This window comes from Micropterus salmoides, unplaced genomic scaffold (assembly GCF_014851395.1).
Source record: "Micropterus salmoides isolate LMB-PRFRI ecotype aquatic unplaced genomic scaffold, ASM1485139v1 Ms_hic_scaffold_5, whole genome shotgun sequence".
Classification (NCBI taxonomy): domain Eukaryota; kingdom Metazoa; phylum Chordata; class Actinopteri; order Centrarchiformes; family Centrarchidae; genus Micropterus; species Micropterus salmoides.
This window is the reverse complement of record NW_024044237.1, coordinates 23800941-23816369: the sequence shown is the minus strand read 5'-3', so window position 1 is coordinate 23816369 and position 15429 is coordinate 23800941. Positions and strand designations below refer to the sequence as shown.

The window sequence follows — 15429 nt, the reverse complement described above, 5'->3', positions numbered from 1 at the left end:
CCATTTTTTTCACCGGACAGTATTTTTAGGTGCCTTAATATGTGCCCAGAGGGGATCTTTAAACTTCTGTCCTTGATTACAGTTTTCGCTTCATTCCCCTTTTACTTCGGTTTGTGCACAAGTGCCACTTCTTTTCATTTTATAAGGTTGATTCTTTCCTTATGCTGCTATTCAGTCATCTCAACTCTTGTTTAGTGTACCTGCTTGTAGTCAAGTGTGCAGACAGAAAGAATGTACTTGCTAACTCTTTTTGATGCTTCAGAAATTTTAACTGAAAAGGTCAGCATCTGCACCATGTAGGTACAATTTTTCACATGCGAACTTTGTGTCCTCCAAGTAAGAATGTTCTGAAAGCAGTGAGTCACAGTATTTTCATCCAAGTGTAGTATGTCATTCATTCAACAAAGGATTTGATTTTTGGTCTTCAGCCTATCCATTTGTGTCTTTCCACCTTTGAAATCAGAGCAGGCAGGCAGGCAGGAAGGCATGCGAGACATGTGCCTTGCTTTTAATGGGTATCACAAATGCTTCAGTTATTCCACTCCATCTGAAACGTCCCTCCCCTTGAGCACACTCCCAAATTACAGCTATGGAATGAAGCTGGGACTCTTTGCTTTGCAGAGTGTTAGTGTTTTCCCAAGCTAAGACGATCGGAAAGATTCCTTCTGTGGGCTTGCATCATGGAGGCTAGCAGTCAATCCAGTAGTCAACAGATTCTGTGGAAAGATGTGAGTCCAATTTTGTTGTTTTTATTTTTTAATTGTTTCATTTATATAATAATAAAAAAACTATTTACATTTACTGTCTTCCGGGGGGGGGGGGGGATTTTAGGTCACTGCAGTGTCAAGAAAATGGGAACACCCTTAAACTTTTACAGCTCAATAAATTAAGTACAGGTGGCAGCAGTGGTGGTTTGAGGGGAGAGACAGAGGTCCTGTGATATTTGAGTGTAAGCTTTAAATAAAATGTGTCAAATGTCTGCCTTTTTTTAAATCAAAAAGGAGTGCTGCTTGATTTCTTGCAGAGTTTTCTCAGAAAAGTAATTTTTCCATCTAATTCCTTTTGTCTGTTCTCCTTGGCTTTCTTTATTTATTTTTTACTCTTATACTCAGTCTCACCTGAACCACTGTATTTGCTTTATATCTAGAATACCCTTGATTCCCCAAGACCCCAAGAATTGTCTTTATTTGAGACTTCAATTTTAAGGAAGGGATTTTTGGCTCTGAAAGAATTCTTACATATTCTTACTCTCATATTTCACTTGTTAACAATAGAGCCATATGGGCAAGTACTTTCACAGCACAGTATTAGTATCTTTTTACATTATGCATATGAAATAATACAATGTTATTTTACTGTCCAAAAATGGGCAACTGTCCCAGCAGATACACATCACAAATACATTGTAAGTAATGGATGGACAATGATTATGGTTAAGAAGTCACCTGTGGCTTCTTATTTTAGAGTAGTTTTCACAGGAATTCAAATGCTTATATGAGCGTGCCCCATTGTGATCAACCATTTGCCTGTGCTTGTTGGTTTTGGAGGCTACTTCTGTTTTCTCAAAGAAGTGCTCCTTTTTTCGTGATAACAGTAGGGGGCTCTGGGCACTCTTCCTCACAAAGCTCAAGAGGAATTGCCTGGCTGATTCTGAACTCCTAAACCTTTAAACACTAGTTGGCGGGCACTGCACACTCAGACTGCTCACTCTGTCTCCATCCCTGCCTTTATTTCTGTCCGTCTGTCTGTCTCTCAATCCCACCTTCCTCCTCTGAGTATTTGATATTCAAAGCACTGGCAGAGAGAGGTTTGTCCTCTAGTTAAGTTTCCACTGCTTATGCAACCTGACATAGGAGAGCAGAGGATTTCAGCCAACATTTTTTTCTTCACTCAGAGAAATTCAAAATGTAAGGAATTTCTGGCTCTATGATTGTAGTCCTGTTTTTCATTATGCCTTAGGAATGTACAATACTTTGATGTGTCTCAGGTTTTTGTGGCCACTGTTTCTAATACGTCAAATAAAGAATGGTAAAATCTAGAAGTCATTAATGGCAAAGGCTTAGTTTAAGTTTTGAAATGGGTGATTGTGAATAATATGTCGTCTGTCCTTCCCCAAAGTCAGGCTGATAATGTATTTATTAATCCGAAATTCAATCCATATTCAACAAGCTACAGAGTAACTACTATGCCATTACTACTGAATCATATTTCCTCCTGTAGGTCATAACATCTACATACTGTATTTTAAAAACATTTTAAAAAGCTATATGAGTTCTATAAATCTAGGAGACAAAGACAATTTTGGATAATTATTTTAACAGGATACAAGCCACAAAGACTTGTACAAATAATTACTACAAATTATTTAAAGAAGTCACCATGTCATAGTGCTGTCAGATCTACTGCAGCTTAACTACTGTTAACACCCACGGCCACAATAGAAAATCAATGCTGCTTTATTGTCATTTTGAAAGACAGGAAGATAAGTAACACCAGTTTTGCTAATTGAAGTTGGTTCCAATTTTTTTTTCTTTAACATATCTGCATATCTGCTCTCCTCTGAGACCTTCAAAAGTGGTCCAGTGTGAATGAGAAGCTTTCATTTTCTGCCTACTGGAGCTGTGGTGGAACAAAAGACTGTCTTTATTAATTTGTGGCCTTAAGCTTGGGGAATTGACTACGGTAGGCAGAGTTTTCATTTGAGGAAAAGTTTAATAAACGTAACCTTTCTGTGGCACTTGTAGCAGTCTGTCCTTCCTTGCACTTTGCATGGGGATGCTTAAATTTTTCAGGAACCTCATTGGTGGATACATTTTGCATTGACCAAATCAAATGGCATCTCTTTGGGTTAAATGCAATACAGATAGAAAGGAAAACTGAAAAGAAAGAAATATACATTTTTGTTATGAAAATTATAAATTAAAGCAATAGTTGGAAATTTTGGGAAAGGTGCTTATATGCTTACCCTGCCTTTTGCCCAATGTCAGCTGGGATTGGCTCCTGCCTCCCGCAACCCTGTACACAGGATAAGCAGTTGACGATGGATGATGCTCTGTATAGCGCCTTTCTAGTCTTTTCGACCACTCAAAGCGCTTTTACACTACATCTGCATTCACCATTCATTCACTGAGCCTAAGTGCTCAAACAGAAACTAACACATTCATACACTGGCAGAACAGCCACCAGGGGCAATTCGGGGTTCAGTATCTTGCCCAAGGACACTTCGACATGCAGCCTGGGGGAGCCGGGATTGAACCGCCGACCTTACAATTAACGGCCAACCCGCTCTACCTACCGCAGCCACCCCCATATGCTTTCTTGCTGAGAGTTAGATGAGAAGATTGATACCACTCTCATATATCTGTTAAATAGAGTTGCAAATTGGGAGGAGCTATTTCGAGGCCCCATGATGTAAAAGCTCCATACATTTTCTCATAGACAATGATACATGACTCACAGTTGGAGCTCTACTAAGGCTTGGATGGAGATGAAACTCTCCTGGTTGTATCTTCGGTAAAAAAAGATGTACAACCACATTAGAATAAGTGTGGTTCTTTGATCAAGTACAAGCCTGTGTCCATAAAAACTTTGAAGGAGAAATCAACTTTGACTCCAAAGGTTCATTTCAGCAAGAAGCATCCAGTCAAAAAGTTTAAAATTCTGTTACATGTGCCACTAATGGCAGGTGAAACCATAAGATTACACTGTTGAGAAAACTGAAAATGCAATTTTCAGCTTAATTTAACTATGACACACAAAACGTGATAAAGTGTGCTATAGGGTGCACTTCCAGTTATAAAGTGCCCTCTAGGGGGCTCTTCCAGTGGACAAAACGTGATAAAGTGTGCTCTAGGGTGCACTTCCAGTGGACAAAATGTGATTAGGTGCCCTCTAAGATTCCCTTCCAGTGGACAACACATGATAAAGTGCGCTCTAGGGTGCCATTCCAGTGGACAAAATATGATAACATGCCCTCTAGAGTGCCATTTCAGTGGAGAAAACATGATCCAGTGTGCTAATGGGTGTTCTTAGAGTGGACAAAATGTGATTATGTAGCCTCTAGGGTGCCCTTTCAGTGGTCAAGACGTGATAAAGTGCCCTCTAGGGGGCTCTTCCAGTGGACAAAACGTGATAAAGTGCGCTCTAGGGTGCCATCCCAGTGGACAAAATATGATAACGTGCCCTCTAGAGTGCCATTTCAGTGGAGAAAACATGATCCAATGTGCTAATGGGTGTTCTTCCAGTGGACAAAATGTGATTATGTAGCCTCTAGGGTGCCCTTTCAGTGATCAAGACATGATAAAGTGCCCGCTAGGGTGCATATATAGGCTACCATATGTAATATTAAACCTACATTGTTTGCAGGTTGAGGCAGGAAAAGAGAAGAAGGCCAAGTACCATACCTACCAGCGAGTCGCTCTGGTTCTGGCTCTGATCTTCCTTGTTTTGGCTGTCTGTGTTTTCAGCCTGAGATATCTGTGGAGCCCCAGTCTGGGCAAGGTAAGACTAAATATCACCTCTTTGTTTGTCAGCCTTATTGCCACTGTCCTTGCTAAGTGTGGTATTGATGCAGTAGCATAAGGTAGTAACAATGGGCCCCAGTGCAGGCTGTTATGATGGGCCCTTTACAGTTACGAAGCACATGCACGCAGTGCGTTCGTGTCTAGAAGGGAACCCTGTATTGGCAAATTTGTGTGCCTTATTTCCTCACTGTGCATGGTTTAACAACTGATAAGATTAGATGCAGTAATTACCTAACCTCCTTCATTTAAAGCTCCTTAAATCGATTTCTTTCCATATTAACATATTAAATTAAACAGTTCTCTTTGTGTGGGTCTCTCTCCAACACATACACACACGTTGCTGCTGTGTGCGCCCAGACGCAGCAATCTAAAGTACCATCACGTGATTGATTTTAGAGTCAGACTGTGTCACCTAGACTTTTGTATTTGCAAAGTACAGAAGTCAAAGAGAAAGTTTCAAGGAACATGGCCGGTGCTGTCATTGTTAAAATCCTGAAACGTCACTACAAACAGCTGAGTGCAGGGGAGGTGTCCACTGCAACAACAACAACCTTTTAAACAGGGGCACGGCAGTCGCACCAAATCCCTTGAAAAAGCACTTGTAAAGTTACTCACCTATATGAATGGCATCCGACGAGCCTTGCATTAGGCAAAATCTTTGACAATGTCCTCAGTTAAAAATCCAAAACAATTTTATTTGGGAGATTGCGACCCTCTACTCCTGTTCTTTTCTCTCCTGTCTCTTTTTGAAACAACTTTTATGTTTGAATGGCATGACTGCTAGCTTGCACGTGTGCTCTGCTAGTCTACTTGTCAGATTTTGCATTCACCCGGTGTCTAGAGTCTTATGGTCTTGTCACATGATCAAATAGAAACTTAAGATTGGGCAGCCATACAACCCAGCAGTCATCACTGCATATGTGGGCTATGTGACACAAATACTAAAGAAAATAAGACTAAATTCATTCTGTGGAATCTGTGGGATCATCTTTCACCATATAACTTATAGCCTACTGCTTACAGACTTTTTTGGTTAAAACTACTGAGTGCAGTCCTTCAAATGTCTGTGATGTCAGACACCACGGCAAAGGGGGAAATGCACGTTGGCGTGTATATAAATCACTTGATCTCCATAAAGAGAGATTTTCGGTGAACTGGGTGTCTACTGTTAAATGATGATACCAGATGCAGATGCAGTCCAGCTTGTAACCCGGCGGGGGCTGCTTCCGTCACGGACCCCAGTGCAGCTGCACTGTTTGCACTGTCTATACCTACGCCCCTGTACTGATGAGAGACAGATGAAAGACTTTTCACATCAGCAAATCATACAGGTTACATCAAAGAAAAAAATATGTGAGTGGACGGCCACACAAAGAGCCAAAGGCGGTCTCTGCAGGCTGTATTGTATTCTGCTAGATTAAAAGATGTGTGGGCTATGGAAAAGACAGCTGTGTTTTGCTCTGCGCGTGTTTTGGCTGTCAGATCTGTAATTTCATGAATTCTTGGACCAAACCACAAACCGCTTTTTACTGTTTCAAAGGTTTGGCCTGTTTCATTTGTCTACTTTCTGCTCACATTGTAAACATCTTCTCACAATGACCGATCCTGATAACTCAAAACTGACCCTAATTGCTGTTGACCAGAGTGTTTGCAGTAGGACTTAAACTTCTTGGCAAAGTAATTGGGATAAACTCTTGTCCTGGCAATTCATCTTGTAAAATCCAATTCAATCACACTTGATGGAGAACATTTTCACTCTGCTCCTTTCCCCTGATTTTCCCAGGGGGCCAAAAAAAGCTAATTTACCCAAGCTAGAAGGAAAAATACATCAATAATTTCACACCCAGAAATTGGATGCACTATACATCCTGAGCACAGTTGCGAAGTGATTACAATGAAATGATGGTTAGAAAGGAGCACATATATTTCAAACCTGAATGCATTAGTCTGTTTTCTGTGTACTGCAGATGCCATGAGGTGCACAGAAGGCAATGTACCATGCAGGATGTTGTAATATCAACATCTTTGTTATGGCTAATAAACATTAATTCAGAAAACCCAGTGCCACTATTCTTCTATTTTTGCTTCCATTAAGATACAAATTTCAATTGCAGACATTCACCTCTAAGCTCAGGTTAACCAAGGTTCAACTTCTCTTTCTATGTAGATGGTATTGTCCACGTTCTCTCCTTTCAACATAGATATGAATCACCTCTGAGCAATCTCCTTTGTCCTTGTTAAATATTTCATGCCGGAGGTAGAGCAGTCATTATTTCCACTTTAATAAGCTGTGATCATTCTCACGTGGCACAAAATGTGTTGATGGCAGAGGTTGCCCAGACGATGAATATCAAACCTGCAGACCCTGGGTTTTGCTTTAATGGGGTCTTGAGGGGGAGGCTCTTTCTCTGGCCTCCACATCAGTGAGTAAGATGGCGCCACTTCAAAGGAGAATCACCTGTCTGTCAGATGGGAAGGAAGCTCCCTCAGACACAGTAGGACTGTAGAACTCAGGTATGTATCCTCAGCAAAACTATCTGGGGACTACTCTGAAGGTAAAGAGATGGATTGAGTAGCTGGACTGATGGATTAGTTCTCCTGTATCAATGTGGCAATGTGTTCTCTTAGTTTAATTATTTCCCCAGCTCCAGACTGCCTGGAAACTTATTAAAACCAAGATTAACAAGAGAGTCCTTATATAACCACAACAAGAGCAGTCGCATCAACTGACCACCTCTGCCAGCTGACTTGGATGCTCTTGAAAGAACTATCAATATTTCTATATTAACAATGCACCCTGATTATTCCACCTTACTATCTCTGATGACTGACAGCAATGACCAGAGACTGTTCTAGTGTAGTCTTGGCTAATTGAACGGTGGGACAAAAACACTTATCATAAATACTAATGAGATAGAGGAAATTATTTTTGGTCTTCCTCCTGATTGTCACCTCCCTCCACTGACTAGTCACAATGTAGAAATTAGACAAGTCTCTTCATAGAAGTAAATGAGTGTTTTGGTAGATTTAATATTTATTTGTAAAAAGATACAGCAGCATGTGTGAAACTAAACTATATAATAAAATCCAAATTTGTGCTAAGATTATTGGCCAACCTGTAGCACACTCTTTACAAGCAACTTACAAGAGCATGTTTGTACTTGCTAACAGTATCTTCTGACTCCTTGCTTCTTTTACACATCTGAAGAATTTAAAGTTCCAGTGTGTAATATTTCTGACGATCTAATGACAGAAATGCAATATAAGATCCATAACTATGTTTTCAGTGGTGTATAAAGACCTTACATAATGAACCATTATGTTTTTATTACCTTAGAATGAGACATTTATATCTACATAACCGCGGGCACCCCCTGCTGTGGAGGTCTCTGTATTTTGTCGTCATGTTTCTACCGTAGCCGACAACGGACAAACAGCGCTACAGAGCGGGTTTTGTCACTACGGCGTTTTCTTCTGCTTGTGTAATTCCAGTACTGTAGACGCACATCACCACATTGCATACATACAAAGAAGAAGATGGACTAATATTAATAGTATACAGTCTCCAAGTAGTCTTCTGGTTTATTAGAAGTAAGAAGAGAAGTGAAATTTGGACAAATGAAGGAGCACACCTGTTATTTAGCATGAGAGCCGACAGCCAGACGGGACAGACAGCTGACGGCAGAAATCATGGATTTTGTGGATTTTCCCAGATGGAAGGCTATAACTTTAATGTGGGACAGATGTTTTCAAAGCAGAGCTGAAGTTGTCTGTTTTCTGCTGGACAGGTAATTAACTTTGTTTGTCAGATTTTAGCATGCAAATGAAAACTGTTGTTTGATAGCTTTAGCTGTTAGCTGGCCATAATCACAGAGAGCCGTGACGTTTCCCCTGTCAGTGGTGTGAAATATGGATTAATTTCATGTCGCCTACTTCTTCTCCAGCCTGTGGTTTGGCTTTGCTGGTTAAATTAGCGAGACATTCAGCTGGTAGAAAAACATTTATTGTTAGTTAGATTGGTTATTATCCAGCGCTGTGCTTTGGCTTGTGGTGTTTTGTTAGTTGGATTAATTTCATGTAGTTACACTGTCTCTCTCTCCAGCGCTCTGTTTTGGCTTTGTCTGTCGCTAATAGGCAATGTAATGAAGCTCATGTCAGCCAGCTAAACCTTTACTGCGCTGGTAGAAAAAATATGTAGTTGGATTGTAATTTCATGTAGTTCTTCTCCAGCCTCTGTCATGGCTTTGTTACATTGACAGAAATGTGCCATTACCTTCGTGAGACAAACAGCTGATGAATATTATTGATAATGAAAGGGCAACAGCAAGGAAGCTCAGATCAGCAGTTAAACTTCACATTTTACTGCCCTGGTGGAAAACATGTATTTGTATTTAGTGCTAATGGTGATATATAACAAGACCTGTGCCTATCAAGTGACCAATAATGAATACTTACCGAAAAAAACGTTATTGGATATTGCTTCCCACACAAATATGTATATTGTACTTTCACATGCTAAATTCCCATTAAAAACGTTGCACCGTTTTACCACAAACTGGGGGGTGCAATTCGCAACCCTCACCACTAGATGTCACTAAAACTTGCAAACTGAACCTTTAATGTGATATATACATTGTTCATCACAAAAGAAATATTTTTGTGTCTTTTTCATGTCAACGTAAAGACATTTTATTTTGTTCAGTATATTCAATTACTGCCTGTTAAAGTAGGATGACTTCTTAATCTAATTTATGCGCAGGATTCTCATGTTCAGTCAACCTAAACTGCTCAAGTAGATCTCACACCATTGAGTTATAATACTTAGACATTTCTAGAATCTGATATCTGAAGTATTTTGCACATCATTACACACCTGGTTTTGTTAAACATTTTAAGTACAACATTTACTAATATGGCAACATGCAAAAAAGCACTTGCACTAAAATAACTTATATTTGTTCAAAGAAAACTGTACATTTTTAACCGAAGCCTTAATTCAGAACAGTGAATAGTGCATTTCAATCAGTTCTGATGAAACGTATATATACATACTAGAACTTTATAAAACACACTGTACATATTTAAAACAACTTCCTTGTGACAGATGCTAATATTTTCCAATCATAATTAATGACACAATAATGTTACACAAATGCAACTTACTTCCCAGCATATTATCATGTTACTACACTGTTAAATGTCTCTCTTTGTAAGAGAAAGAAAAAAACACAGCAATGTTATGGAAGGCACTTTGGGTACACAAGAGGCAAGTTATAAAATGTCCAAAAAAAGCAGTACAAAAATTAACATCGGCCAATATTAGAATCTAAAAGGAACAACAACAACAAAGAAAACTTAAAAACCAGGAGGGAAGTAACATAAAAAAAACAGTCCATCCAAAGTGTACAGCCAAAGCCATTAGAATGAATAACACATCAAGTCCATGATCAGTGCAATGGAGGGTGCAATAGTGGGGCAAATGTTGGCTCAGGAGGTTGGAGGGTTGCCCGTTAATAGGAAGGCGGCGGTTCAATCCCCGGCTCCTCCAGGCTGCATATCGAAGTGTCCGTAGGCAAAATGTGTGTGAATGTTAGTGTCTGTTTGAGCACTTAGGCACAGTGTGTAAATAGTGAATGCAGATGTAGTGGAAAAGACTGGAAAGCTCTTTGTGCTATACAAATACAGAGCATTTACATTTAATGTCCATAATCCAAGATGGAAAACTGCATTCTGTCCACCTCAACCATTACACATTGGTAATAGCCCAATGATAATCTTTGATATTGATCCTGAGGTGTGCATTGCTTTCCAGTTACATGACGACCTACTGGAGTGCTTTAAATTTGTACTTCAGGAGGGTAGTTTAGGTTGCAGGTAGTTAGCTGCAAATGCAGTTTTTTACATGTATTCAAATCTCAGTACAGGAGGAATGATTACAGACACAAAATAACTATTTAAACCTATGGCATGTGAGTGTTTTACTAACACAGACTTAAAAAATATGTCTCATAATCAAATGAAGTTTACCTAATGGCCTTAATATAAATATAAAATAAAGATTTGGTACATCAGAATCTCAAGTCATAGAAAGTTGAAGGATTTTAAAATAAAAGTTTCTCTTGTCGGTTGCCAGAACTGACCCATTTTGAGATCACAAAAATTGAAAATCCAAGATCAGTTTCGAATAGTCAGCTGGTATTTTGTATGTGGCTTCCATAACTGGGGATATTTTAGAGCTTAACAAGATACGAAACATAAAATCTTAAAATACTGAACCTTAAATTAGACTTACCATATAGTAAAGGTAGTACAGAGCCCTGTGCCTCTCGTCCTAAATCAACATTGTCACGAGAGAGCTGCAGTAAAGATTATTTGGTTAGAATACTTATTTCTTGCTTATATGTTAGTGGTGTTATGTACAGCAACAAAATAAGGTTTTTTCAACTAATGCTCATTCTTACTTGAGCATAGTTTTTCCCCTCTCCTGTCTTTACGAATATCTTCAGCAGCTTGTCAGATTGGACATATGAACTGCAGGGAATGGCGATAATACACAAAATTTGCATTTATCTGAAGAAAAACACAATAATATCATAAAAATACCGTACAGCAGCAGGTCGTGCAAAATAAAAAAAATATTAAACACCAATTTACTGCTACCAAAGTTAGTGAACTAAAGTAAAATAGAGAAATAGACAGGAATTGGTTGGTACAGCCGAATCATTTCGGATTATGTCTTGTCTTTATTATTTAAATACTTTATTTTACATTTATTCATTTAGCTGATGCTTTTATCCAAAGAGACTTATTATACTTATACTAATTGCTATACATGTCAGAGGTCGCATGCTTCTGGAGCAACTAGGGGTGGTGATGGCTCAATGGATAAGACACATGCCTTTGGTGTGAGAGACCCGGGTTTAGTTCCCACTGTGACCCATCCACCATTGTGTCCCTGAGCAAGACACTTAACCCCTAGTTGCTCCAGAGGTGTGCAACCTCTGACATAAATAGCAATTGTTAGTCGCTTTGGATAAAAGCGTCAGCTAAATGAATAAATGTAACTAGGGGTTACGAATGCTTGCTAACTACAGCTCATGTTGCTTTCCAGCAGAGCTTGGAAAAATAAGCATTTTAACAGATAATCTCTAACTTAGACTGAAAAAAGTTTAATTTATCTTCACTGTGTAGAAAGCTCTGGAGGTCCACTACAAATCATAAGAGAGAAAATGTGTGTGTAATGGTCCTTGGCTGTTATTGAGCCTGTTCCTATTTTGAACAAAACTTCTTTCATTCATCTCAACCATCTATGATCTCAACATGATTGAGACTAGCATGGCATTGAAAACACAACCTGAACTGAAAAAAGAAACTTTGGCATTGAAAAAAAATCCACTGAAAAATTAAACACAGGCATTAAAAATTATTCCATTTTATTTAGCATTTTTGGCGTTCTGATGTGTTTTTGACAATGACAAGCTTCTGGCTATCCATCATCTCCCATTTTTTCAGTGTATGTGTAACTGTACATTCAATCTATGTGTACATTTCTTGAAAGGAACTGCCCAAGGATGATGAATGAATTTCAGAAAAGTTGTATCGTATCGGATTTGTAGTGACAAATCCACAGAGAATTATCACCCAATTCTGCAGTAATCCTCAGAGCTATCACCATCAGTACTGCAGCAGGCAGCTACATTTAGTGAAAAGCTCTGATAGACTCACTGTACACTACCTTCCCAGCACTAAGAGGCTGACGGACGAAGTTAGCTGGTGAACATAGTGGAACATTTAGCAGTTAAAGAGCCAGAGATTTCCCTTAGGAGCTGATGGAGACCACAACAGAGCTAAAAGGAGATTGAATATTGGATTTACATTTGCAGGTGGACAGAAATGCATCCCTAAATTAATGCTAATAATGTCTGCTGGATGTGTAAACAGACAACATTTTCCATAACAACTTTATATGGTTATATTCACTGTTTTTACAACCTATTGTACCTGTAATGCATTTTTTAAGACACATAAGGCATAGGTAAGGTGGAAAGACAATGTCTTCTCTCAGGAATGTTTACATATGTAAGATCTTAGCATTCTGTGAATGTCCATCACTGTTATAGTATAAAAGGTGGTCAATTAGTATGTTGATGAAAGCTTGTATTCTTGCTTTTCTAAACTCCCAGTATGAAGATAAATTGTGAAAAACATTTGATTGTGAAGTGGCCTCAAAAAATGCAAGTTTATGAATGACCTCACTATAGAGTGAACGCAAAACAAATTAAAGCTGTAATCATCAAACAAGAATATGTACAGGAACAGATTCATAAGTACAAAACCCCTCTCACTTTGAAATGTGTTCTTCAAATTTCCTCCAGCTGTTTTGACAGACTCTGAAAACCTGAGAATGTAAGAGGTGCAAACTAACTGTTAGAGTCACATCCTTTTCACAGTTAATGTCTTAGTCAAATGAAAGAGGTGCTGGAGCACACCAGGAAGTAGTCATTCCTTAGAAGGTGGTGTTGAACATAATGGTGCTTTACTTCCAGTTTTGATACAAAGGATACTTGGCTCTTAGTTGGACTTTTTCAAGGGAAGGATCAAAAGTGACAAATCTGAGAATCCAAAGCTTTGAAGATAACAAGCAAAGGAAGCCCTAATGTTGCCTAATTACTAAAAACACTGATTACAAAATGTGTTCCGCTCCTACAAATCGGTTCTTGCACACTCTCAACTTGCAAATTGGCTACTGCTTAAATTTGTTGTGTGCTCAGTTAAACAAAACAAACACACACACACGTGTTATGCTGCATGTATGTACACATTAGATAGCCCTTTGACCTTAGCATTCTGATTAGAAGTAAAAACCACAACATGATTGCAGCCACGAACACTTCTTGTCTACCCTCACAGTCCACCAAAGGAACGTGACCTTGTGCACCCCGCTTTGTATAAATAACCACAGAATGTAAATCTGCTCTGTGCATTGTATTTCAATATGACATGATAACCGCTTGGGATCTTCTTTTAATTACCTGAAAACATATGTTGTTACAGAGGCCTGGGGAAGATACTTTGCCATCATTTTCTCTGCCTGTGTGTTTGTTTGTGTGTGAGGGCGTGGTTGTGCCTGTGTATGCATCAGTGTGCATTGTGTGCTTCAGTGTGTAGATTAGGTGCCTCTGCATTCTCTTTTGGCTTACGGCAAATGTCTGTTTACTATGTGCTCATTATTGTTCTGGGCCACAAGTCTCACTAGGGGATTTTGCCTCCTTGTAAATTAATCCTCTGTTATTGCCAGTTTACATCAGCAACTCCATGAAAATGGAATCTGGCTGGTGAATCCAACAGAAAAGTGAGAATAATTTGCCTCGACGAATGTTATTTTTCTGGAAAAAAAAGATCTTCATAACATCAGATTTGATATGTTTGGTGCTATTTTTAATTCGTGAACCACTTTGAGTGAGATTATCTGCAGACCAGCAGGTAGGCACAGAGTTATTGTGAACCTGTAGACATTGTAAACCAGTTTTTCCTGGGGAACATCGAATAGCTCACAGGTGCTGTTGGGCTGTATGGCAAAACTGCCTGAGAAATACATGAATGTCAGACCTGCGGAAAGTGGTCCATTATTCAAGCTGAAATTGCATTGCTCACCTTGATGCCTTTCCCTCTCCAGTCCCAAGGTAGCTGCTGAGTTGTCGCTCCTGATGGCCTCTTAAATGCCTCACTGTCAGGACCGACTCCTTTAATGAACACTGCTGCGCCTGCTGCTTTTCCACTGGTCACAGGTGTATGGCTTTTCAAGGCCGGGCCCCCTTTGTTTATTTATTGCTCGTAGGCTGTGTATACCTAACAGTCCCTTCAATGTCCAGATGTCAACATGCAACAGGGGAGCGAGACACAGGTTTGGTCATGATATGATTCTATTTTCCTGTCACTTTTCTTTCTTAGTTTGTCTCCAAAACAAGACCGTGCTAACTTCTCCTTAGACTCTGTTTGTTTACTCAGTCTCATGTGTAGAAATTATTATTCTGGGGAGCCAACAGGGCTTATCTAAACAGCTGGTTTGGCAAGACATTTTGGGAGGCTGGCCCTTCAGTCTGTAATCTTTCCTGATTTTACACGTCAGGCTCATTCATTCATTAGCGGGTCGGTGTCCACTGGTGTTTCTCCCTGGCTGTTAAATTAGGCCGCTAAGGGCTCCCTCCTAAGATGATGCATTATGCCTTCTCCAGTCGGGAGGAGGGAGGGGATGCAGACCGGGAGAAACAAAAGAGAGTTGTTTTAAATTCTTAACAGTGGAGTGCCTGAGGTAGGAAGGCTTCATGGCGGATGTGGCACATTGCCTTCTTCTGGGACGGTGACTGCTACAAAGAGGATGACAGCACTGCAAAGCCCACTGGGAGTTATTTATTGTGCCATTCAGCATTTTAGTGCGTCTGTGATTCTCTTTTTAGAAGCTAGAATGATATGGGTGTATGAAAAAATCAGCATCTTAATTGCCAATACTTCATTTTGCCAATCCACCAGCAGCTCATGTGCAGAAAGTTGTATGTACAGTGCGGTGGGTAAACAGACACAAATGCTTGCCTTTTTTTCTCCAGACTCCGTTTCTCTCTTCTCTGCGTCTCACCGGTGTGACTGCCAAGTAGACTCCTCTGCTCTGTTGTACAATTTAGAATGTGATTGAGCTTTCACATCCACTTTTGCTCTCCCCGTAAGTCTGCACTGCATATAGCCTCAACGCGCATTCACAGCCACAATTCTGAAGCTGAGAAGTGAACAGCAAACTGGAAATACTTTTTAGGTTGCACATCAGAAATACTGCTATTATGTTGCTATATGGTCCTGATGGATCATGATTTTAGAAATAAGTAAATTTCTATACTGAAAAATGGCAATGTCA

The 15429-nt window shown here is 39.6% G+C and overlaps 1 protein-coding gene across 2 annotated transcripts in view; it reads left to right on the top strand.

The window, feature by feature from the left end:
- The first annotated feature begins 576 nt into the window (after positions 1-576).
- Positions 577-15429, top strand: part of tnmd (tenomodulin) — a 50139-nt gene continuing 35286 nt past the window's right edge. For both annotated transcript variants that reach the window (XM_038699847.1, XM_038699846.1), the window contains exons 1-2: positions 577-728; positions 4366-4500. In XM_038699847.1, coding sequence (XP_038555775.1) covers positions 681-728; positions 4366-4500 — 183 coding nt within the window. In that variant the 5' untranslated portion in view covers positions 577-680. The remainder of the gene's footprint in view (positions 729-4365; positions 4501-15429) is intronic.